The sequence below is a fragment of the Marmota flaviventris genome, chromosome 6 (assembly GCF_047511675.1).
Source record: "Marmota flaviventris isolate mMarFla1 chromosome 6, mMarFla1.hap1, whole genome shotgun sequence".
In the NCBI taxonomy this organism is placed as follows: Eukaryota; Metazoa; Chordata; class Mammalia; order Rodentia; family Sciuridae; genus Marmota; species Marmota flaviventris.
Window position 1 is genome coordinate 27,954,206 of NC_092503.1, and position 26,499 is coordinate 27,980,704.

General features: G+C 38.1%; 1 protein-coding gene across 4 annotated transcripts in view; it reads left to right on the top strand.

Annotated features, from left to right (window-relative positions):
- The window catches only part of Map3k5 (mitogen-activated protein kinase kinase kinase 5), a 212,452-nt gene that overhangs the window by 69,784 nt on the left and 116,169 nt on the right, over positions 1-26,499 (top strand). For all 4 annotated transcript variants that reach the window (XM_071612996.1, XM_027938433.2, XM_071612994.1 and 1 more), the window contains exons 3-7: positions 4,625-4,648; positions 10,185-10,378; positions 11,125-11,293; positions 12,373-12,479; positions 14,964-15,134. In XM_071612996.1, the coding sequence (XP_071469097.1) occupies positions 4,625-4,648; positions 10,185-10,378; positions 11,125-11,293; positions 12,373-12,479; positions 14,964-15,134 (665 nt within the window). The remainder of the gene's footprint in view (positions 1-4,624; positions 4,649-10,184; positions 10,379-11,124; positions 11,294-12,372; positions 12,480-14,963; positions 15,135-26,499) is intronic.

Below are 26,499 nucleotides of genomic sequence, written 5' to 3' on the forward strand. Positions count from 1 at the left end.
CAGCCTCAGCAACTTAGCAAGGCCCTAAGCAACTTAATGAGACCCTGTCTCTAAATAAAATATAAAAAGGGCTGGGGATGTGGCTCAGTGGTTAAGCACTCCTGGGTTTAATCCCTGGTACCAAAAAAAAAAAAAAGTACTTCAAATTATTGCTTAAACTTATTTCATTTGGTTTTTATATACATCCCAATGAGACAGACATGTGAGGTACTCACTGTATTGAACAGATAAAAAGTATTTTCTCTCCAGATGAGAATTAAATATGGGGAGATACAGTGACTTGTTAGGGACACACACAGCTGATAAGTGTCAGAGTAGAGATGAGCCCCATATTCTTTGACTTCCCATATTGTACTCTGAATAAAATCATGCTCACTCTTTTCTTCCTAATTATCTTTAACCTCCTACTCCCACCCCACCCTCCCACCATTTCTAGCCTCTTATTACCATTTTGTCAAAAGGAGAAGAAAATCTGTTTGAATGAATATCATTCCCTCTAAGTCTGTGTACAGATTTCATATGTCCTGTGAAAGGATGTTTTTGGTAGATTACTTTTTGTTTGTTTTTCATTGAGCTTTTCTGCAAACATACCAGGTTAGCACAACACACTTAGCTATCTTTCAGGACTGACTCTGTACCATGGCTTGTGTTCAGCGTGTTGGATTGTTCTTCCTTAGCGTACTCAGCTTCATTTCAGCAGTGGTCAGAAAGGGGAACAGGATACCTCACCCCAGAGAGGCCAGGGATGTTCACAGGATCCCATGGTTAGCTTTGAAGCGTTGAAATTAGTTGAGAGGGTAAAGCTGGGGAGTATAGAAAATAGCTCTCTTTTTTCCAACCTTAATGGAAAGCTTGCCTAATTATACTGGGATAGAAAAAAAGACCAGAAGAGAAGACCCGGAAGGTCACTAGCTGGGCTGTGTTATTTCCCTGAGCAAGCATTCCAGCCAGCTCCTTTCTGTCCTGCCAGGAAGCTGAGGTCTTGGGTTGCCAGGCCTGCTTCTCCTACCCCAGTCCACCTTGGCAGCCTCACACTAGCTCCTTCCACTTCTTCCCTGCTACAGTTTGTCATATTTTTGGCACAAAAACTGCAATATTGGAGACACTCCCTTGATTTACCTCTTAAATGACCTCTTCAAAATTGTATTGTCCCAACCGTGTACAATGGTATATGACTGTAATCCCAGCCACTCAGAAGGATAAAGCAGGAAGATAGCAAGTTCGAGGCCAGCCTCAGCAACTTAGTGAGGCCCTAAGCAACTTAGTGCGACCCTGTCTCAAAAAAATAAATAAATAAAAATAAAAATAAAAAAGGGTAGGGATGTAGCTCAGTGGTAGAGCACCTCTGGGTTCAATTCTAGTACTGAAAAAGAATTGTTCCAAACAACTATCAGAAGTCATCTCTTCTCTTTTTCCTTGTTTCTTTGGTTATAAAAGGGTTCCAGAAAATTGAAAAATAAAATTTGGATGCTTCTGGTACAGCCATGTACTGACCAAAAGGCCCCTATGACTGCAGAAAAAAGTATAGTGTCATAGTGGGCATCGTACCTTGAGAACTTTTCATTGGCAAGGAACTGGAGTTCAGGTTGATTTTTATCTTTTTACTTACAGGCATTATAGATGGAAGGTTTTCTTGGTCTGTTGTGAAATCTGACAGTTACATCACAACTTTATTTCATTCCCTCTGTCTCCGGCTTTAGTACACATTCAGCATTCCCCGTTCCACCTCAGTCCTATTAAGATACCTTCTGAGATCTTGTTTGCCATTTATTTGGACTGAGTTAAAATGCACTTAAGGTATCATGAACCAGAATGGTTTGTGTCCACTTAGGTTCCAGAAAACCTAAGTCAGCAGGAATCCAGTAGAGTGCTATAGGAACGATTTTAATATAGTATAATGTGATACAGTGTTTGTATGATCTGAAAGGAAAGCAAAAGAGAAAGGAAGAGGGTTGTTATTCCAACAAGCAGTTCCTCAGGCAGACAGCAGGATGGCTGTAGGCCAGCAGTGGCTCCGGTGGTTTTCCATAGATCCTCTGGCTCACTCAGTCCTCGCCACTGCTTCCCTCCCTGCCACTTCCATTTCTGTGCCTGATGCACCAAAGGAGGGACAAGCAGGGGAGCATGAGGGTGACTCTCCTTCCAGTAGCTCAAGGAAAACATGACTTTTTACCTTGAGCCAAAAGCAAATGAACACAGAGTTGGAAGTGACGAATAGTCACCCAATTTAACTTTCTCAGCATGTTAATGTTAGAGGCAAAATGATGCATGGCTGGCTGGGCTGGGAGTAGGACCAGAACTTTCATGTCTACCCTAATTCATAGTGTAATTTGAATGTATACTTTATAATTCATTAATCCATTCATGTCTTTATGAGTAGCTACTAGGCAATTGGTGCGGATATAAGTGTAAATCAAACACATGGTCCTAGCATGCAAGGAGCTCATGAGGTAGTGTGGAAGAACCATATAAAGAAAAATATGTAGCCTGGCCTAGGAAGTGCTATCAGAGGTCTGTGTAAGGGTTAATGATGGCAGAATTAAAGGCCCAGTCTCACTGCTCTTGGAAAGATAGGTGTAGGAACATGGTCACAGCCAGCTTCAGAGAGAGCAGATTTCTTAAACTCAGCACAGAGAATGCTCTGTAGTAGAAGATGCATGGAAGAGCATTCCCCAGTATTGAGAGGGAAGAGAGAAGGCTCTTATTATCTATAAAGCAGTAACTTTAAGGGTGTGGTCTGCTGCTTTGGAGAGAGACTCCATTGACCGAGTTTGTGAAAATCTGCATGTTGTATTTCTGGCCCTGTGATTATCTAAGATCTTTCTATTTATTTGTTCTTGAACCATTATAGGGGTGGGGAGAGAAAGAAAAAGAAAGAGGCAGGCATTAATTCCCCATGAATTACCTGTGGAAAAGCCACTTTGAACCTCCTCAGTGTCACTTTTCCGTCCCTTGATTTCCATTCCTCTGTGCACTGCCATATACATAGGCACATAGGATAGAAACTATTCTGCCCTTTGCTTTTTTCACTTACCAGTGTATCTTAGAACTCTTTCTATGTCACTAGAAAAAGGACTTTCTCATTTTTCGTTTAACTTAACTGTGTGCCATTGTATGGAGGTACCATTGTATGGAGGTACCGTAGAGTACTCAGCAAGTTTCAAGGTGATTGCCATTTATGTTGTTCCTAACCTTTGCTATTACAGTGCCCCAATATGTGTTGATATTTATACATACATACCACTCACCTTAAAAAGCACTTTGATTACTAAGTGCTTGTAGAACACAGTTCATTTTAGCTCTCAAAGTCTTTTCCAGTAAGTCCCCAAATAATTATATCATCTTGTTAACTGTATGTGTCAAAATGAACTTTCTGCTTTAGCTCAATGATATATTCAAGATCTTTTCCAAATACCTCCTTAATTCTCTCTTCTGTACATCCTAAAGTAAGCCATCTTCCTCCACTCTTAGGGATAACAATTGTGGTTCCCCGAGTGGGCCTTTGCTTTCCCTATATTTCTAGCCTGCATTCCCACCTGCTGGCTTTGTCTTGGAGTTGCTCCCCAGCTCAGCTTGAGCTCTGCCTCTGCTGATCCTCCCAGACTGCCTTCGTCTATAGTAACACCTTTCTGTGAGAAACTAGCCCTTGCTGTCTGTATCACTTTTGCTTTTTAGCATGAGATATCTTTTATTATTTTATGTTCATCTTTATGGCTCTCAACACTACCCAGTGCAATTTCTTCCTCTATCAGTTTTACTTTCTCATCTACTATTCTTGAATGTTTAAAAGTCTTAGGTACTGCTCTAAGCCAAAGCCCTCGTGATTCTCCTTTGCCTGCTATAATTTAGCATCCTGATAGTGGGATGAAAGATGATGGCAAGTCAGCTGGATCCTGGATCTCTACTCTTACCCTGTCATATCTGGACCTTCTCCTTAGCCAGATGGACTCACCCTTGAGCTCCACAAATACCTGTTTCCTGTTTCTATGACAACATACATACCATCATTTCCAATAGACTGTCCTATTTTCTCTTTTCTGAATAATGATTCCCCAACCTCAGTGAAATCTGTATAGCATGAGCATCTCTAGATTGTCTCCCCCATGTCTCTAGCTATTTTAATGTCTAGGAATAGCAATAATGATAGCTCACTTTTATTGAGAGCTTTTTTTTTAAAAAAAATTTTGTTTGGGTAACAGGGATTGAACCCAGGGGTGCTCTACCACTGAGCTATATCCACAGCCCTTTTTGCCTTTTTGTTTTGAGGTGGGATCTCCCTAAGTTGCCCAGGCTGGCCTCAAACTTGCCACACCCCTTCCTCAAGTCACTGGAATTACAGGTGAACACCACTGTGCCTAGCTGAAAAAATGATTTTTAGATTATTCTGTTTGGGATTTAACGTGATTATGCTGTTTTTCTTATACTCTATACAATACTGTTGTATTTTCCTGCTTCCTGAATCAGACTGTAAACTTTCAGATACAGAAACTTAATATACACTTTCTGGAATTTCTAATTGCTAATACAAATGTTCCCACATAGAATAGTTTAGTAAAGGTCATTGAAGTAATTGATTTTTGTATTAATTTCTGCTCTGATTTTTTTTGTCTTTCTTATTTTTCAGGAAATCATTTGCCAGAAGAATACTGTGAGTATTTTGCTTTAACTTTCCAGAAATTTCAAAGTATTTTCTTTCCCATCAACTAATCTCTACTATTTTTAAAAATCTTCACAAATTCTTAATTTCTGTATCTGTTACTCCTTTTTAGTAGTTAAATATGCATATTTTAACTAAATAAGACATTGTAGTGAAAATGTATTTTCAATAATTGGAGATAACAATATTATCTTACTTTTTATATATGTAATTATGCTTTGGAAAACATCTTCATAGTATAGTCAATGTTATGGAATTATGAGTGGCAATAAAATAGCATTTTTACACAAGAGAGAGACACACATTTGTGTATATATAATACATGGGTGAGTATACATGTAATGTATAGATAATACATGATGTATATATAATATACATATGTGTCATACATATGTATATTTTATATATATGGCATCTATCTTCTGTTTAGAGAAATTGATTTAAGTTCCTAAGTAGCACAGTTTGCCTTTGGATCTCATTACAGAATTCCAGTCTCCCACAGAATTAAACAAACATGAAAAAGTGAAAAAAAATAAAATTAAAAAAAAAAACACTGCATGAAGAAAAATTATAATATTACAGTGGAAGTGACCATGTTAGGCCAAAGGTTGTATATTTCATCTTGGAAAATGAATGACTATTTAGAAATCTTCATGAGCATACCTCTACAATTTAGGGTGCACATGATTCCATTTAAGATGATGAGATTAAAAGTATAGTTTCCACAGATCAGAAATTTTAAATGTTATGCTTAAGATTTCACCAGGTAGAAGACTCATTTAATAAGATGGATAATGTTGCTGTTATGACCTCTGAAACTTCAGCCCTTGACAGGAAGTGAGCACTCATTGCTTCATGCTTCAATTCAGCCTAGTAACTTTTATTCAGCAAGTACTAATTGAAGGTGACCTGTGTGCTAGGCTTCAGGCTTGGTGCTGGAGGGGACTGAACATAGAGGTTGAGTGAAATTAACTGTGCTCATACCTATTCCATGAGCCAATGAATGAGAAGTGCCAGTGTCTAGTTGGGGGGGGAAAAGGGCAACAAATAAATTAGAAAATTAATGCAAGGTGATGTTTTAAAGACTGGGTGACTGTTGTATCCAGGTCCTTCAGGGGAGGTAGCATTCCCTGAGCCCTGAAGGACAGGAATGATCCAGTCCTGCCTGATTCAGTTTGTGCACATGGAGAAGCAGGTTGATGAGTGGACTTAACATTGTATCATAAACAAGCTGCCCATTGACTTGAGAAAGCTGCTATGTTCCAGGTGCTAGGTGTCCTTTAAAGAGTTGAATATTGTACATAGGCATTTCAGTATGATTGACTGCCAAGAAGTTTTTTTTTTCCAGATGCTGAACTCTTTCCATACACATTTATGTCCATATTTATGTAGTTGTTAAAAGCTGAAAAACAAAAATAGCATTGTTAAAATTTTAACAGAGAAGGTAATTTTTTAGAGTAAGACAAGATTTTAAGCTGTGGGATTTGATAGCCATGAAAAAACTATGAGAGATCAGTGTGGTTATTTTATAACAGTGCCTTAATATTTTGAGGAAATGTGTTCTTCCTCTTGGAAAACGCAGATCTAAATATTTTAGGTCAAACATAGTGGCGTGTGCCAGTCGTCCCAACTACTAGGGAAACAGAGGCAGGAGGATCATAAGTTCAAGGCCACCCTGGGCAAAATGGTGTGACCATATCTCAAAAAACAGAAGGAAAGAATTTTTTTTTTTTTTTTTTTTTTTTTAGAATTAGAGTCAATTGTTGCACTTGTGGTGTTTCTTCTTGATGACACAATGTTATTTTTATTTACTTTGAATTATAATTTATTTAAAATAATGGTTCAGTCGCATTTGACAAATAGAAATTGCTATAGTAACATCTCTCAGTTATGTGTGAGCCAATTTGGGAAATATAGGGTCCCATATTATTAGTTTTTATCATTTTGAAAAAGTGCATTTCTCAGCAATTACCTTTTAACCACAGTGTCATCAGCTTACCCTCGCACTGTTCCCCACTGAGTACTCCCTGGGCTGTCTCAGGCCCAGTTATACCCATGTGCGTCATACGGCTTTTCATCTTTCCCTTTTTCTTCTGACACTGACAATGGGACATTGAAAAAAAATATATATATATATATATATGTGTGTGTGTGTGTGTGTGTGTGTATAGTCTCAGGAGTTAGAGAAGAAACTGAAAATTGTGCAGCGAGGCCAGTCCCTTGGGAAAACCTGTGGCAGGCTTGGGTGTTTTCAACAGGGATTCTGAAGTCCTGCAGCCTAGGGTTTGTGTTAACATCTGCTTTTCTCTGCTGTTTGTATGACTCTTGTTTTTTTCTCTTTAACCCTCCACTGTCCAACACAACACCCAGATAGGTAATCTTTCTCTTCCAGAATTAGTTTTGCACAGGTGCATTATTCCCAGTGCCCCATATTTCATCAGTCATGTATATTTCATGTCTTATACCCAAGTACACATGATGTTAAGGCTTCTGAGGGCACACAGTTTTATCCAGCAGCAAAAGAATAATATTCTAAAACTCTTGACAGCACTTTTCTGGCTTATTGACTTTTCATTGATTTGTTCTCATTTTGTGATAGAAGATTCAAAGCAATTTTGAGTTGTGATGTATGTCTCAAATAAGAATATTTGATTCTATTCCTCCTTTATAACTCATGCATGGTCTAAGCTCTAGAAGCTTTGGAAAGCAACCTGCTTGATGTCCTCAGTTTTCTGTTTAGGTAGTGACTTGGGTGAAAGGATTAAATTTGGTGCACATTTTTTGAGACCTTGGTAACATTTTAGAAGTAGGACTTGATCATTTTTCCTCCTCCTGATTAGTCTTCCAATCATTGTTACATGAAGGAGAACTTGGGAAGGGAAGAATTTCATGTATTTGATTTAAAAATGAAACCTCAACTTGTTGAAGTTCTTCTTATATGTTAGCTGGTAGTTGGGCTTATTTCTGCTTCATTATTGACATAAACATGTTTCTCAAAGCATAATATGTTCATAAATATTTAAGTCTGGCCGTAAGGGCATTTGACACTGCTCTTCTCTTTGCTGTGATCAGTCACTTTGCCCACATAGGTTTCTTTAGAAGGTTGGCGAGAGATAGAGGTAGTGCATGTGACCCCCTAATGGTAATGACATGCCCTGCAGAGAAAAAAGTCCTTGGGCTAGAGTTCCAAACAGATTACAGACCAGACACTTGATCTAAGTTTACCTGTCTCCTCATCTACAAAATGGAAGCAGTAGCATCTTCTCTAATGGGTTGTGGTGACCTTGAGGAAATGCATACCTGGGCACTTGCAAGTAGGGAATAAATGTCTGCTCTTACTGGGTTAGCACTAAGAGCAAGGAAGGGCTGTTTTGCCTTCATGTGTTGATGTGGCTGGTAGCAGGCTCTCAGGACTCTCTGTGCTCCTATAATGGTGGTAATAGGATTTGCCACTGTGTTAGCTCTTTGTTGCTGTGACAAATACCTGAGAAAAACAACTTGGAAGAAGAAAGATTTATTTTGGCTCAAGGTTTTAGATCAGGGTCAGCCAGCTCCATTTCTTAGGACCTGAGGTGAGGCAGACATGGTGGAAAGCATCAGGGAGGAAAGATGCTCAGCTCATGGCATTAAGAAGCAGAGAGAGAAAGAGGGGAGGGAGGAAAGGGCCAGGGATAAGAATGCTCTTCTAGGGCATGCCCTCAGTGACCTGCTTCTGGCCATGCCCTACTCCCAGTCGTCCATTCAGCCATCAGTGGATTAATCCACTGATGAGGTCAGAGCCCTTTTGATCCAATCACTTCTCAAAAGCCCAACCTCTGTACCTTGCCGTACTGGGGATCAAGTCTTCAACACATGAGCCTTTGGAAGGTATTCTACATCGATACTGTAACTGCCACATGTCCCGTTCTAGTCCTCAGCCCTTTGCTTTTGTCTTTTTAAATGTTTTTTTTTTTTTCTCTCTCTCTCTTAGATGTCTCTCCTATTTCCTTTGATTCAGCCACATCAACTAATTCACAGGTTGTGTTTTGGCTTGAAACTCCTTTATGGTCCCATCACATATTTCCAACTCCCTTTTGGACATTTTCACATTAAACACCATCCTCTTAATGCCTTTAAGTTCCATCCTCTCTAAAGTGAACATTTGGCCCTGTCCCACTGCAAATCAGATCTCAATCTTTTGGTATTCTTGTAGATTACCTGGCAGTTAGACTCTGGCTGGGATTTATTACCTGATATACTGCAAGTTCCTCAAAGGGCAGTGTTCATAAAAAAGTCAGAATGGCCTTGCTTTCTGAATTCTTGCTTTCTGGTCACATGGCCACTCTTTTTAGGTAGCCCCATTTAGAGTTGCTCTTGATTCCTTCCTTCTCCACATGTATAACCAGTTACTGGATCTGGTTGATTCTTCGTGGTTAGAATATGTGTGCCTGTTTTCTATCGCTTCTGCTGCCAGTCTGGTCATGCTACATAGCTTCCTGCCTGGTTTCCTTAAATCTTATTGTTCTTTCTCTCACTCCGTCCTGTTATCTGCCTATACTATCAAAATGCACAGCTCTGGTTGTGTTTTCTTTCCTGCTCTGGATCCTTCAATGATTCTCTGTTGCCCAGAATAGATTTCGGTCCTTAGCTCTGCCTTCAATTCCCTTTCCTGAGCCCTGAGCTCCAGTCAGATTTGCTTCCTCAGGACCATCCAATCCAATCCCCTTTGTCTTCTTCCCAGCAGTGCTTCCATTGGCACGAATATTCCCTCTCTTGGCATCATCTGGGAACTGGTTCAAGGTCAGCGAGCTCAGGTTACAGTGAGTTGGGGGAGAGTGGCACCTCTGAAGTTGGGGAGAGGCAGCATCTGAAGGAGCCATCCCCTTGTAGACTACAGTGCAGCACCCCATCTTCATCCTAGGGCACCTGATGGCTCCATGCATCTGAGGGAAGCCGTCTTGTAGGGTGTTAAAGATCACTTTGACCGCTTGGTAAAGAAGAGAATGGGGGCAGGAGTAGAAGCAGGGAGACCAGTTAAAACCATTCGCAGACTCAGGCCAAGTATGCTGGTGCTTGGACTTTCAGTGCTGGGGGAGACGAGGGAGGCGTATGGACAAATATCAGATCCATTTTGGACGCAAAACAGATACGACTTTGACAGGGAATGGTGGTGGGAAGAAAAGGAAGCATCAGGGATCACTCGTAGTTCTTTAGGCTGCACATTGTACTTTAAAGTACTGTTTTTCCTAAGCATATGTCATAGTGCCTTGAATATGCAAGTTGGTGAATAAATAAATATTTAATGATTGCTAGAAACACTTCTATAGTTTTTTTGGTATCATCAGTAAGTTCTAATTGTATTGAACTAAGCAATTAAAGAAATGGGGAAATTTCCATTTTCATAGGTCATGAATAAGAAATGAAGTTTTCCTCTTTCCTTTCGCATTTAAAATTATTTAAAATGAGTCACTGAAGTAGGACCTGGATTTCCATCCATGTGGTGTCCCCAGGCAAGTTCCCCAGCACCTGCTGCCTCCTCTCTCCACAGATGTGCACTGGGAACTACACCTTTGTCCCCTACATGGTCACTCCGCATAACAAGGTCTACTGCTGTGACAGCAGCTTCATGAAGGGCTTGACAGAGCTCATGCAACCCAACTTTGAGCTGCTTTTGGGACCTATCTGCTTACCTCTTGTGGATCGTTTCATTCAGCTTTTGAAGGTGGCACAAGCAAGTTCCAGGTAATGTTTAATACAGCCATGTGGTGATGGTCATGAAGTGTTGCTCTACTTCATTTATTTGAGCATGTTTTCAGATGTTCCTTAGGTGTCAATTATACAGCTAAGAACCAGGAAAAAAAAATGCTCAATATCCTCTAAATATATAAAAGAGACACCATATAGTCACATGTTGCATTATTTCACTTAATACAACAACTTGACAGCATCACCCCCCCCAAAAAAAAAATCTCTTAGTTGCTTTATAGTAATGCTAAAAAGTGTACATGTATCAAGTATAGAAACATCAGAATTAAATGTTCAGGAACTTTCATGTAAGGGTCAGATCTCTGAAAAAAGTCGATGAAAGCATGTTTTAGTAAATAATCATTTATGTTAATGAATGATGATATTGAATCAGAAAGTAAAGGTTATGTTATGTTCAAATCATAGGCATATATAATTTATTTAGGGCAATTTCTGCTCAAAATAGTAACTTGAAAAAGTTTTCGCATCTTAAGTGGTACATTACAAGAAAATTCATTAACGTGGAATATTTTTATCTTCAAGTTTTTCTGAAACAAGGAAGAGTATTAAATACATGGACTCCCAAATTTCTTAGTAATAATACCAAATGAGACGTTCTTTCTGTGCATCTTAGTAAATTGAAAACCACTCATGTGAAAATGTGATTCATTTCCGTATAAAGTTGTAAGTTTTAGTTTTCACTGAAATCCTTGCTAATATGCTGTTTTTTTTTTCTTCATCAGCCAGTATTTCCGGGAATCTATACTCAATGATATCAGGAAAGCTCGGAATTTGTACACTGGTAAAGAATTGGCAGCCGAATTGGCAAGAATTCGGCAGCGAGTAGACAATATTGAAGTCTTGACGGCAGATATTGTCATTAATCTGTTACTTTCCTACAGAGATATCCAGGTGAGAAGATGCTTAAAGTAAAATCTTTGTCCACATAGCATGTTGGAGGAGTAAGAGACTGTTATCGTGACATTTTAGTTAGCTAATTTCATGTTGCTACATCTAACTTTTTATTGACCTTCCTTTCCATCCTGTGGTTTTATGATGAATGAAAAAGACTCATGTGTTAATCAGTGACTGTGAAATACTTTACATAGTAAAGATTCAACTTTTCTTCAAAAATAGCAAAAAGACAAATCTGTTCACGTAGCTAACCTGGATTGTACTCCGTTAGCTTTAGACATTGCTGTCAATCAATAAATGAAAGCTTTGTTTGGCAAGTAGCAGAAATTCTTAGTGCTTTGTGGGCATCTCTTTTACTTCTTGAAATTGTTTTATTTGAAATTGATAGTACTCAATCTAACCATCCAGAAGCAAGAAATATGCAATTGACTAGTTATGTAAAGAACTTAAATATATGTAAAGCATACTAACATGCTGTATTATTTTGATTGACATGTCTTAGAATTTTAAAAATATGATATATTGAATAAAATACTGAGTTGAGGATTTTCTGTTTCTGTGAATAGTAAAATTTAAGTGACTTCTGATTTTTTTATTCCCACATCCAGCCTTACATATCTGTGTAAAGCTTCACAGGAACTCACATGAGAACTGTGGCACTTAGGAGGCTTATGACAGAACACCTTAACTCATGTGAAATGGAACCATTTTGTTCCTTATATCAGAAGTTTAGGCAGTTGCTCCATGCCCTTGAAATTTTTATTATCCTGATGGAACAGTACATACCAGGAATGCGACTCTGTGGAGAATGAATCCCCCCATATGTAGACAGTACAGCATTATTCTCCTGGGTGTTGTTTATTGTGTTCCTTTGATTTTTGTCAAACATGGTAACTGTATTTCTAATGTTTTTATCCATAAAATTCAAACTTTTTTGAAAAAAAATAATAGTTTCTTCTAAGTTCTTCAGAGTTCTCTATGAATTCTGATTTCTTATTGAAATGACATAAAACATTTGGTTGTCAGAACTTTCTCCTAATGGTTTAATTCTATGCTTTTCTCCTCTTATTTGAAAGGACTATGATTCCATTGTGAAGTTGGTAGAGACTTTAGAAAAACTGCCAACCTTTGATTTGGCCTCTCATCACCACGTCAAGTTTCATTATGCATTTGCACTGAACAGGTAAGAAGAAAAAATTCCTTTCCATAATATACTCTCATATTATTCCTTAACTTGCAGTTTCTTTACAGGGTACTTGTGGCATTGCAATAATCCCCCTTTAGAATATAATATTAATATATCTACCTGCAACACATAAAATATAGGAAGCATGCATTCTGGTTTCTTTATGATTATTGGCTGTAGAGGGTCCCCCACTACTTGTTTATTTAAATTCATACAATTCTTCTTCTTCTCAAAGTTTATATTTGCTATTTACACTTCTTTAGAATTTTTAAAGTTACATAAATATGATACTTAGGTGAGGCACTCTGTTGTTTGGGGAATAATGACAGGAAAAGAAATTATGTGCATGTTCAATATAGATGCAGTTTTATTTTATTTTTAACAAATATTTTCTATGGTGCTATATCCAAGAATGTGGAATCTGCAGGTATCTAGGGTTGACATTACATTTAACACCAGATAGCTATTCACACAAATATTAGCTAAAGCAGAGTAAGGATTGTAAAAATATTCCTAATCAGGGAATATTTTTACCAGAACTGCTCTGGTCACACCTAATTATAATCAAAACTCTGTTGGTCACATTTGAGATTAGGATTAGACTGGAATTGTCACCTCCAGCCCTGCTTCTGCTTTCTGTCTGCATTGTGGCTCATCTCAGTGCCACTTCCTACTTTGAGCCACCCTGGAGGGCCCTCTGCGCTCTGGGTATGCATGGGGATAGAGCACTGTGCTGTCCAAAACTGTTAGTTGTATTGCAGTTTTCTTCCATGGTGAGAGAACTGACAACATATATGTGTAATTACCACAAATGAAGAGAACAATGAGAAGAAAGGGAGAGGGTATCACATTAATGTAGCACTTGCCATATGTCATGTAAGCCTTGACTGTCCTTATTTCAGAAGAGGCATCTGCAGGTTGAAAAGGTTGAGTAATTGTCCCTGAGGCTCGCAGTGTGCATGCTGTTAAACTGAGGCTCAAAGCCACATCATCTTGGTGCTGGGTATGTGCCCATCATTACTGACTCTGCTGCTTCTCTCTAGAAGAAAAAGTCAGCATGCTGCTCAATCTGAGATTGTGTCTTTCCTTTTTGATCCACACAAACTGCAGAACTCACTAACTTTATCAATAAATATATAATAAAAGCCCATTTTATCTTCCCATTTATTAACATCTTCTTTAGATTTGACAGACATAGAAGAGACCTCCAGAGATTACCTTCTTCAACTGGTTTTCAAATAAATCCCTTTTTGAAAGGTAGAATGGAAGGTTACATTATGAAATTAAAATCCCTAAATGCCTCTTGTAATTTTACTTTATATGTGTTTGCTTTCTGTATGTATATTTCCTAAAATAGATATAATGAAATGATGAGCATACAACTTAAGATGTTTCATACAAGGGTAAAAGGGAATTTCATGGATTAGAAGTAGTGGTTGAGAGTAGATATGATAACTTCTTTTGCTTTTTGGTGTTGGGGATCCCACTCAGGGCCATCTGCTTGCTATATAAGTACTCTATCATTGAGTGTACATCCCCAGCCATAACATTTTTAAAATAATAGCTTTATTGAAATATAATTCGTACCATACAATTGGATGGATAAATTTATTCACTTAAAGTGTATAACTCAATGGTTTTTTTTCTAAAAATATATTTCCAGAGTGTGAGTATGTCACCATCAATTTAATACATTTTAGAACATTTTTATCATACCCAAAAGACTCCCCTATTAATGAGCAGTCATCCCCACCAACACTCTAACCCTTGGCAACCACTAATCCACCTTGTGTCCCTATGGATTTGCCAACTTTTGACATTTCATATAACTGGAATCATATAGTATATGGTCTTAGTGACTGAATTTGCCACTTAGCATACTATTTTTAAGATCCAAGAAATGAAAACTCTTAGAGAACATTTTCTGGTTTTGTGAATTACCTACATATGTTGTTTTAAAAAATGAGCAATATAGTAGAGCTTCCTTAGATAGTCAGTTGGTCACATATAGAAATCAGGCAACTTATGGATTAGAGTTAGTTTTTGGTATTGTCTGTGAATTAGTTTGCTTAAGGTTTTGTAGCAAAAGCCACTGAAATGTAAGGTCAAGGGTTTGTCCCTATTTAGAATAATAGACTACCCCACTCAAGGCCACAGACTATACTCCTAATCTCATTCCACAGACCTGAAGCTGTATATAGGCTGCAAGGAAGTTGGAAGGACTAAAGATGGGTAGTACAAATCAATCACCAAGAGCCGAAGAGCAACCAGAAGAGATACTCGCTTAACCCTCTAGAGATACAATAGGATAAAAAAGGCTTGGGACAGAAATCTACAGAGGACTCTCAAAAATCTTTTGTTGTTTTATCCTGCCAGAGTTCACTAATATGAATCAATTGATACATTCAATAAAGTTTTAAAAAGAATTGGCCTATATTGGTTTTGCAATCTATATTGAAACAACAATGTTGTCTATCTTAGGAGAAATCTCCCTGGAGATAGAGCAAAAGCTCTTGACATTATGATTCCCATGGTGCAAAGTGAAGGACAAGTTGCTTCAGATATGTATTGCCTAGTTGGTCGAATCTACAAAGATATGTTTTTAGACTCTAATTTCACCGACACTGAAAGTAGAGACCATGGAGCTTCTTGGTAAGTATCTAGGATATAATAAGCAAGCTACTTACTTGATAAGACCATGGTATACAAAACTGTGCATAAACGAAAGTATTAACATATTATTATTAACAAATAGTTTGTGTATTATGAGCTAAATCTTAGATTTTATAACTTTAATATATAATTTGATAACATTCATTTGTCATGGCACACTAAATTGGGATAAATTGGATGAAAAGATAAATTAGGAATATGATTTTTAAGAGACATTTGAAGTATATAATGTAAATTTTTTTTGAAAAATTTATAAAAAGACATTAAAGAAGACCTGGAGGAATGGGAAAACATATAAAATTGTGGATAAGAAGTCTTGATATTTCAAAGATGTTAATTCTCCCCTGCAATCCTTTTCATGGAATTTGACAAACTGATTCCAAAGTTTATTTAAAAATAAAGGACCAAGAATAGGCAAAGCAATGTTGGAGAATGTAAGGTGAAGGACTTGCTCTATGAGATAACAAGACTCCTCATAAAGCTATGATAATTAACAAATCACAGAGTATGGCTATAGGCACGAACAAACAAGACATTGGAATTGATAACAATGATAATCTATTTATTATCTGTATCTATATATCTGGATCCCTATTTTAAATCCTGCACAAAACTGAACTGAGTGAATTAATGACCAAAATGTGAAAAAAGTAATTTAGAAAAAAATATTTTTAGAATAAAATATACAAACTGTTGGTGACTTTGGAGAATTTTTTAAACAAGATTTAAAAAATACCATAAACCATAAAATCAAAGACTGGGGAGAATGACTGAGTTGAAATGTGTTTCTCCTTAAGGTGCTCGCTTTTGGAATGAGCAGAGTAGGTTTGATTACGTGTTCCTCCTGCGAATGACAGTTGTAATTTTGGAAAAACACTAAAAAAAAAAAAAAAAAGTTAGAATGCAGAGAATAGTGAAACAGCAAAGGTTTGGATCCTTGAATGAAGGATAGCAACTGGGGAAAAATCTACATTTAAATGATTTTTCCCTTGGGGCCCTCCCTGGACTGCAGGACATGGGGCAGATGGAACTCAGGCTGGAAATGAAATCAGTCTTCTTGGTCTGAGGAGTCTGCATGAGGCTGCCAGAGTGCCTGGACCCTAATTGAAGATGCCACGGAGGGAGGAGCCCTCTTCAATTCTTGGTCAACCCTGGAGTGTGCCTCTGAGGAGTAACTGCAGAGGAGCTCCAGGGGCAGGAAGCAGCTGGAAAGGCTGCAAAGCTGAACAGCAACTTCAGCACGGGCACTCCCACTGGGTACTCCCACCAGGCACTCCCACCATAGGGAAGAGAGAGTTGGGAGTCTGAACCTACCAGGTTATTGTGATTTAAAATTTCTAATGAATCTCTAAAAGGGCCAACTCTTAAGAATAAAAACTATATCCTAGGATGAAGGGATTGCCCCCAAATTAAGAGCAAGTTCAAAACAGAGCTATCCTAATAAAATGTGAAACCAAGCTTGAAATTTATTTCTCCATTGTATCTAAACACAGGAATCACAAATATCCAAATATATTATATAAATATATTTTTAAAACACAGAAAAGATGTTTTTTAGCTAAAACAGTGATAAATCATTTTGCACTGTTTAGATTACCCAAAGTTTATAAATCTGAAAATAACAGTTGGAAAGGATGTTAGAGAAATCCCCTTGTTGGTTGGGGTATGTATTTTTATAATCACTTAATATTTTTGGCATTATTGAGGAAAATGAATGATTTATCCATCCTAGATCCAGCAGATTCATATACCCTAGAGAAACTCTAGAAGTTTCTTTATGTAATCATTTTTAAAATATGTAAACATTTTGACAAACTTTTTAAAAAACTAGAACAAAATAAACAATTGGCAGGACACACAGAGTACAGTTTCTTTTTAAAATTTATTTTAATTGTATATATACGACAACAGAATGAATTTTGATTCATTGTACACAATTGCAACACAACTTTACATTTCAATGGTTATACATGATGTAATTGTCGCACCATATGTGCAGTCATACATGTACCTAGGGTAATGATGTCCATCTCATTCCACCATCTTTCTTGCCCCCATCCCCACTTCCCACCTCTCCCTCCCCTCTGCCCCATCAAAGTTTCTCCATTTTTCTTATGTCCCCGCCCCCATTTTATGGATCAGTATCCACTTATTGGAGAGAACATTCGGCCTTTGTTTTTTGGGGGGGATTGGCTTACTTCACTTAACATGATATCTCCAACTCCATCCATTTTCCTCAAATGCCATAATTTTATTCTCTTTTAATGCTGAGTAACATTCCATTGTGTATATATACCACAGTTTCTTTATCCATTCATCTATTGGAGGGCATCTAGGTTGCTTCCACAGTTTAGCTATTGTTAATTGAGCTACTATAAACATTGATGTGGCTGTGTTACCATAGTATGCTGCAAGAACACTCAAACAGATAATAGTGTAAGTATAGATGCCTGTATGGACATCATAGTGGGGATGGAGGAGTAGAAAGAGATATTGGAGTGGTGCACATGCAGCTTTAAGCATATTTAAAACATTTTTGTGTGTGTGTGGTATTAGGGATCAAACCCAGAGGCACTTTACCACTGAGCTACATTCCAAATACTTTTTAAAAAGTTTTTTTTTTTTTTTTTTTTTTGAGACAGAGTCTTGCAAAGTTGTCCGGGCTGGTCTCCAACTTGGAATCCTCCTGACCCAGCCTCCCAAGTAGCTGAGATTACAAGCATGCACCACTATGCCCATTTATATATAACTTTATTTCTTAAGCTGAATTATAACTATGTTAGGGTGTTGTTTGTATTGTTCTTTGTTACTTCCTAGTATTCCTAAAATATTCGCTGGTTTAAAACACACACACACACACACGGAATGTATATATTAACGAAAGTTGATTTAGTTCAGGAGTTGCTCATTTATATCTATAAACATTTTTTAAGTTGTGAAATTGAAATCTTTTAAAATCTCATGTCATTTCAGCAGTTTAGAGGGAAACTAAAGTCAGGTAATGGGTTATAACCAGGGAGGAAAACATGCAAACAGTGATTTCCTAGATTCTTCATAGAAGCTTTGATTTGGACTTTTGAATTTGTGCTATACATTTTTTACTACAATGTAAATAGTTTTATAGTTTCTCTTAAACAATTGTTTTTCCTGCTGTTACCAAAGAAGAATATAACTTTGCAGCCTTTTTGTTACCGTGGCATTAATACTTAAGGTAAGCTCTTGAAATGGTAGGAGAATTAGAATCTGATAATTTGGGGAGCACTAAGCCCAGTATAAATGCTTTGACATGGTGATAGTAAAAAAACGTATTGATAATCTGCCGCAGTCCGGCTGCAGCAAAACAACCGGGGCGTGACGAAGAACTTGTGTAGATTGATACAGCAGGAATGGGAGCCGTTTATTGCAGGACAGGAGCAGTATTTATACATTCCACACAGCCTATCTAATTAGCATAAACTAGATACATCAGTCAACCAATCAGGAATCTCCACACTTAATGGCTCACTTTTGTTACTTCTCAAACCACTCCCTCTGGCATTTTGCCAGGCACCATCCAGACTTGTTTACGAACTCTAACATTCCCCTGGCAAAATGCCAGGTGTTATTTTGACTTGTTTACAGACTCCAACATTTTCCCCTTTTGTTTAATTTAAATAACCACCATAGTGGTTTTTACAGAAACACCATAAATAACCTGCTACAAACAGAAAGGGAGGATACAAAATGCCACAATACCAAGCCAATTGATGGCTCCATGCAAGAAGCCCTTGAAAAAATTATACCAGCAATGACACTGTTAGCAAAGATACCGAGTTACAATTTGTTGTAGATTACAGTTTGTTATCTCAGTCCAGGTAAAGCAGTGTCTCAATAGATTAACTCACAGTCCAGGTAAATCACAGTCCAGGTAAGTTCTGCAGGCAGCTAGCTTAAATCACAGTCCAGGTAAGTTCTGCAGGCAGCTAGCCTAAGCTGTAGTAGCAGAAACAGCAACAGCTCCGAAGTCTCGTCCGGATCTCAGCAACACTGGAAATTCTTCCACCTTTGTTTTCACCGGCACTGGGACGAAGGCAGGAACTCCGGATGGCTAAAGAAAATCCTGTAGCATTCCACTAAGAAAACAACCTTCTGAACAATTTAGTACATTATCTCAAGGTTTTTTTTTTTGCATTTGAAATAAGCATTAATAGTGCTCATTACTCATCAGCTTCCAGGTGTGGGAGAACCATTGTAGCTTAGTTATTGGCATTGAAAATGACCAAACATCAGGGACACCAGTAGCGTCTTCTGCCGGCTGTAGTGCCTGGGCAGCCCCAGATGGCCCTGGGGAGTGTCCCAGACTCAAACTGCTACTGGGCACAGGGAGCAAGAGCCTGCGAGACTGTGCCTCCGGGTCAGGCTTGGATGTGGGCTCTTGCAGTGGCATCCCACTCCCCGGGCAGGGGGCGGGGAAGAGCCAGTTGCTGCCGCTTGGAAAGCCCTTGCTGCGCCATGACCAGCTCGCACATGGCAGCTGCTGCACCGATTCACGCACCCTCCGGTAACGAAAAGTATTCAGTAATAGCTTTTTGCTGCAACTTTTTTCCTGATAATCCTTCTTCTTCTGAACTTTCTTTTTCTTTCTGACTAGAGTTCCTGGGCTTCCATCAACACATGCCCTAACTATTCTTGGTTCCACTGGAGTGCCTTCTTCCCTTAGTAATTTACTTCTCACCCCTTCCATATTTTCATCACAAAGACAATACAATACACTGAGACAAAACAAGACACAAACATACTGTATCAATCTTCTCCATTTTCTTGAAATGGTCATTTTTCCTCTCGCCCTATCTGCCTAGGGACAAGCAGATTTGCTCCCATCCTATTTATGGACTGGCAGCTTTTTTCGTCACTTACCCCCGAGTGTCCCGGGGCTCCCCGTATGGGCCACCATCTGCCGCAGTCCGGCTGCAGCAGAATAATCAGGGGGGTGACGAAGAACTTGTGTACGTTGATACAGCAGGAGTGGGAGCCGTTTATTGTAGGACAGGAGGGGTATATATACATTACACACAGCTTATCTTAATTAACATAAACTAGGTACATCAGTCAACCAATCACACTTAATGGCTCACTTTTGTTACTTCTCAGACCACTCCCTCTGGCATTTTGCCAGGCACCATCCAGACTTGTTTACGAACTCTAACATTCCCCTGGCAAAATGCCAGGTGTTATTTTGACTTGTTTACAGACTCCAACAATAATCCTAAAGGGGCCTGGTTTCATGGTCTGTGAATTCAAAGGAAATATGTCCTAAGAAGTTAGTGTGCATCATGCACAGGAGTAAAGTAGAAACTTTTCCTTGTTTGAAAGCAAAACAGTTTAGATGACAGACCAAGGGACATTTTCAAGGTTGTGTAGAGTTTACTTAAGGAGCAGAAGCAGTTTTTTCTGGTTTTGTTCTGGTTTGGTTTTGATTTAACTTTTTCTGGTTCCTTTTTAGCCTAGGAATATCAGCTTTCTCATTAAAGAGCTTTCTGGTCAAGGTCTTCAAGTCAAAAGGAAGCTTGTGCAGATTTTTATGATTTCACTTTAAGCTCCTCCATTAATTTTCTGTTAAGAAGAGGGAGGGCTATTAGAGTTCAAAGACTTTTAGTGGGAAAGGCCTTAGGAGTTGACCTTGTGTGTGTCACTTTCTGATTTTTTTTTTTTTTAAAGTAATGTAAGAATGGCACTTTTAGAGCTGGGGCTGTAGCTCAGTGGTAGAGTGTTTGTCTAGCATGTGTGAGACGCTGGGTTCGATTCTCAGCACCACATATAAATAAATGAATAAAACAAAGGGCCATCAATATCTAAAAAAAAATTTAAAAAAGAATGGCACTTTTCCTATAGAGAGCTATCTATAATCTATCATTATAACCATTATTGTCATTTTATCCATTAGTCCTCAAAGGCACTAAGGAGGATTCCCCACTCACATCTCAATTTAAAAATGGATAATTTTTGGAACTGATACCAACTACTCAGGAGGCTGATATGGAAGAATTGCTTGAGCCCAGGAGTTCAAGACCAGCTTGGGCAACATACTGAGACCCTGTCTCAAAACAAACAAACAAACAAAAAAATGATTTCTCATGTCTTCACACTTTTACATGTGTTTCCAGCACCTATTGATTTGATCCATCTCCCACAGTGGTGCAGACACACACTCATTTGTGTTGACACTGTCTCTAACCTCCCTTTTGGTCAGAGCTGAGAAGGGAGCTGTCCTGTCAAGGTACTGACGGGGGAGAACACTGCTGAGGCTATCAGGCATCTGGCCAGTTGTACACAGGATTGCACCTGCCCAGAGTCCTGGGTCCAAGGGGATGTTTCAACTAAATTTCTTTGAGTCATAATGTTCTACAATTTCAACTTGTCCAGCTAGGTTAAGGAGTGGGGTATTGGAGTAGGTAGTCAGAACCTTGGGCTTCTTTCCATACACTGAGTCATTTTTTGTTGGCTTGAGTAAAAAGTGATCCACAGACTATGGAAAGTTAAGGATGAAAGCTTCAACTCAATAGCAAAAGAGCCCCAAGCAATTTTGATGATAGTGGTTCCTCAAGCCCTTTCTTGCAATTCCCTCTTTAATATGGTTAATACGTTAAATGTTCCTGCCCCGTAATAGAGGGGGGAGACTTCCACACCCTTCTGAGCATAGTATCTGATTCAGGAACTGTGCATGGCACCTTTTTTATTGCCAGGAAACATGTATTTTCTGAGAGCTTTACTGGGGGATTCAGAGTGTGCAAATAGAAAATAAGGGAAAAAAAAGAAAAGAAAATAAGAAAAAAAGTTTCTGGTTTGGATTTTTTTAAGTTTGCTGAATTATGGTATATTGTTAGAACAAACTTTGGTTGTTGAATCTATCCAACACACAGGGTGAGCGATTTGAATTAATCCATCCTGCTGATTTAAGCATTAACTAAAAAGTAGTTCTCTAATATTTGATGTTTTTATGGTCATTCCTTCTTTTGTTCATTGGAGCCTTCAAATTTGGCTGAAATAATGAAATGTTATTTTATTATATATTACACATGGTGTATATAAATATTTTATCACATTTCTATATATATAAATGGTTATATACATTATAACCAATTCCTTAGCTTTTGGGAATTGGTTCCAGGACCCCTTGTGGATGCCATAATTGTCATATGCTCATATCCCTTGCATAAAATAGCATAGTATTTGCATATAACCTATGAAATCCTCTCATATTCCTTAAATCATCTCTAGAATACTTATCATACCTGATATAGTATAAATGCTATGTAAATAGTTGTTGCACTGTAATTATTTTAACAATAATGATATGAAAAAATATCTGAACATTTTCAGTGCTATTCTTTTTCCTCCAATATTTTCAATGTGAGTTGCATCCTCCAATGTAGAATGGATATGAAAGCTGATTGCATATCTTTACTTAAATTTAAATGCTTAAATATTTAAATTCCTATAATTAATCCAAGCTAAGGTATGAAAAGTGTCTTTTTCATTTTTAGGTTGTTCAATCATGATTTACATTTAGTCTCTTAAAAGTTGTGCCTTTTATCATAACTTTAATACAGTTATTTTGTTTTTTGTTTTTTTTAGGATGGGGTACCAGGGATTCATTTTAGGGGCATGTAATCACTGAGCCACATCCCCACCCACCCTTTTTTTGTATTTTATTTAGAGACAGGGTCTCACTGAGTTGCTTTGTGCCTTGCTGTAGCTAAGGCTGGCTTTGAACTCAAGATTCTCCTCTCAGACTCCTGAGCCACTGGGATTGTTGGTGTGTGCCACCATACCCGGCTGTTCAATATAGTTTTAAATAAGAGCAATTACAGCCTGTGCCCCAAGCTGGTTAGAGGCCTTTGAGGCTGAGGTAGGAGACACAGCAAGATGGGGTGGGGGATCCCAGAGGATAGCCAGCTTCCAAAGCCTGTGATGTAAACCAGGAGCCCTGATCTACATTCTAAAAGCAAAAGGCCATATGCTTTCTTAACTGACAGACTTTAAAACAGGAGATGATCCATGGAAATATTATACCAACAGACCTTGGAGGCTATGGAGTTTCTAATTTATTTTTTAACCTAATCTAAAAAGAAATAACCATGAAATGGTTTTGGTGAACTCATATGATTACCATGACTGACTTAGAACATTTTATTGTGTGCAATATTTGTTCACGTAGGTAGAAATAATAGTCAGTCCCTTGAAGCTCAGAGGTTTGTGTGTGTGTCATTAACTCCAGAGGCTTACAAGAACCTTGTCAAGTAGGCAAAGCTGATGTTTTTTCTTTCCACTGTTCTGTGATTAATAAAATCCCAAATCTAACTTCTTCAGTTGTTTTGACTACATGGTAGGCTCTCTTCCCTGGAGTTTACAGGAACAGCCATTTCCAGAAGTGTCCATACAGTGTTGTTGAAAAGACACAGACTGTTGGGTGATTGTCACATGATAACCGTTGCCTTGATACTGGGAAAGAGTGTCATCTTGGCAAATTTTTAACCTTTGGGAAATCCAGTTTTCTTATTTAAAAACAATAATACCTGCTTAGATGAGATGGAACACTGTTGACATCCTGCAAGTATCAGAACAGCTAACTTCCATGAGTTTAAACAGTAAAGAACCCGTGGATCTCCTAAAACATGAAGTCTAGAAGTAGGACTGGCTCCAGCGCCTGTTAAGCAGCAGCATGAAAATATTAGCTCAGTGCCTGTCCCTCACTGTTGCTGTGGTTGCTCTGCCTCCTAGGTGGCTTTCTTAGGGTTGCCAGGTGGCTGTGGCCATTCCAGGATCAATCTCCAATGTCGAGGAAAAAGGAGGCTCTTTCCCTGCATCTTTATTTTAGGACTAAGAAAACATGCTCACCAAGAGTATCCCAGACATTCCTTCATACATTTAGGATTTCTACATCAGCCCAGTTTTGCACAGGTCACCAGGAGGAAGGAGCAGGACACTAATCTCTTTGGGAGGGATGAGGGCTTTTTAGTGAGCATTAAATGAAGAAACATATGTTAAAATCCTGGAATCTAGTAGGCAGTTAGTGTTATATCCTTAGTATATAATATGTACAAAATATTCTGTATTTCTTTACATATTGTTACATTTATGCTTGTTTGACATGAACATTGGTTATATTAAATTTCCCTTTTCCTAAAATATTCCTAAGAGTACTCTTTATCTTCTTTCTGGATCTGGCTAAATGTTTTAGCCAACAAGGGAGAATGTGTAGGTTGTGTGTAACTTTCACACAGACTGCGTTTGGATTTCATATGCCAAGGCTGTTGTGGGTCACGTGGGATGCGCAATGCCTGCTTAAAGTCACATTTGGTTCTGGAGAAGATGATGTTCTCATTCATAAGGGGAAATAGTCATTTTCAGAACTTTGAAAGGGAATTAGGTACCTGTACTGTATAATCATGTCTTTCCCATTATAATGCTGAAAAAGATCCATGGCTGGAAAATTAAAAGCAGTTAAGCAGCATTAAGATCTTCATTTTTCCATAGTAACTTGAGAAAGAGCAGAGAGCCTTGCCTTATCAACTAATTTTCTTTGACGTCAGTGATAGTGCTATTCAAACAGTAATGTGTGCCTAATAAAGATTTAGTTTTTACATTATTAATGGTGTTGGCTTTACTTTGGAAGAGTTATGTAACAAACCAATTGATATACAAAGAAAGACTGATGTCTATTTTCCATTTGCCAGATTAGCCCTCTTTTATTCCTGCCATGACTTCAAGATAGCCTTTATCGGTATTGTCTCTATTTCCACTACCCTCCTACCTTCCCACCCCCAGCTTGATCTCACCATCATTTCATTGACTTTATTTTTGTTTAGTTCTTTATTGTGTATATCAGATGAGTTTCTAGGTTTGGGTTGATTTTTTATTTTTAGAACACAAAGCCCGAAGAGTTCTTTGTAGCTCAGCACGATGCCCAGCTTCATAGCTCAGCACGAAGCCCAGCTTGCTGGTGTTCAGATGTGTCCAGATGTCGATGGTTCCTAAGGGTCCAGGAGTTCTAGGATGACCTAGAGCTTTGGTAAAATGCAGTGTTTCCACAGTTGCTTTGTAAACAAGTGTTTTAGGACAAAGGCCTCAAGCTTTGATTATGATTAATACCACTTTCAGCATATGGCAGATTCGGTGAAGACATGTTATATAGCTTGACCAAGTCCAAGTCCAAGAATGATAATGTGTGATATGTCACCTGGAGGTACTAATTGTGGCTAGTGAATTTTGAGCACCTAAGGAGAGCAACCAAGGCTTGCTCTATGCAGTTATGTTATCCAGGGAATGAGTAGAAAAACAGATGTTTGCCAGGTGTTATGCTGAAAAGGAAGAAGAATATGCTAGAAGAGGAGGAATTTCACTCAGTGACCCACAGTGATTGTTGCCAAATCTGGCTGAACATCAGAATGGTTAGGGAGGTTTTTCAACAATTGGAAATTCTTTGCCCATGAAGATTCTTCTTTAGCAGATCCATTTTGTTGAGTAGATTAATCATTATTGATGCATATGATTGTTCTTCTTTTGTTAAATAGTGGATTTCCCCCACATTTTCCTGTTACTCCCTCCCTTTATCTTAAATTTTTACTCTTCTTCATATCTTCAAAGATTAGGTCTAAACCCCTAACCCCAACCCTTCCTCCCCTTCCGAGCTCTCCCAAGTGTGTCTCTTCCCATCTTTCCAACCTTCTGAATATGGGTTTGCATTTTAATTTGAAACAATTGGGGCAGTTATTGGAAGGGTATGTGTAGACTGGTCATAAATATATGAAAACTATTCACTTAAGGGGTTTTAAATAAGGACAAGTTTAAATCCTGAACTTTTTGTTTTTGTTATTATTTTGAAAGAGATGAGAATGTTTTGTCTTGGGCCCAGTGTAAAAGTTACTTTTCTACACTGATGTTGAGAATGTAAATTGTCCAGATCTTTCTGGATAGCAGTTTGGCATTATGCATCAAGAGTTTTGGAATAATTCATGTTCTTTGATCAGTTGTGTCATTTTTTAAATTATCCTTAAAGAAATAACTGATATGGGAACAAGGTTATGTTTGAAACATTCACTACATTAAATTTTATGGTAACAAAAAATTAGAGGAAACCTAAATGTTTAACAGAAGGGAAATTGTTAAACAATGGGTAACATCTCCTTAAGACAGAATATAATTCATTCAAAACTGTAGGGTTGGTTTTTTGGATTTTTGTTTTGTTTTGATGGTGGTAGTAAAAATATACATAACTTACAATTTGCCATCGTAATCCTTTGTAAAAAAATATTTTTTTCATTGTCAATGGACCTGTATTTCTTTATTCTACATTCTGTCTCTG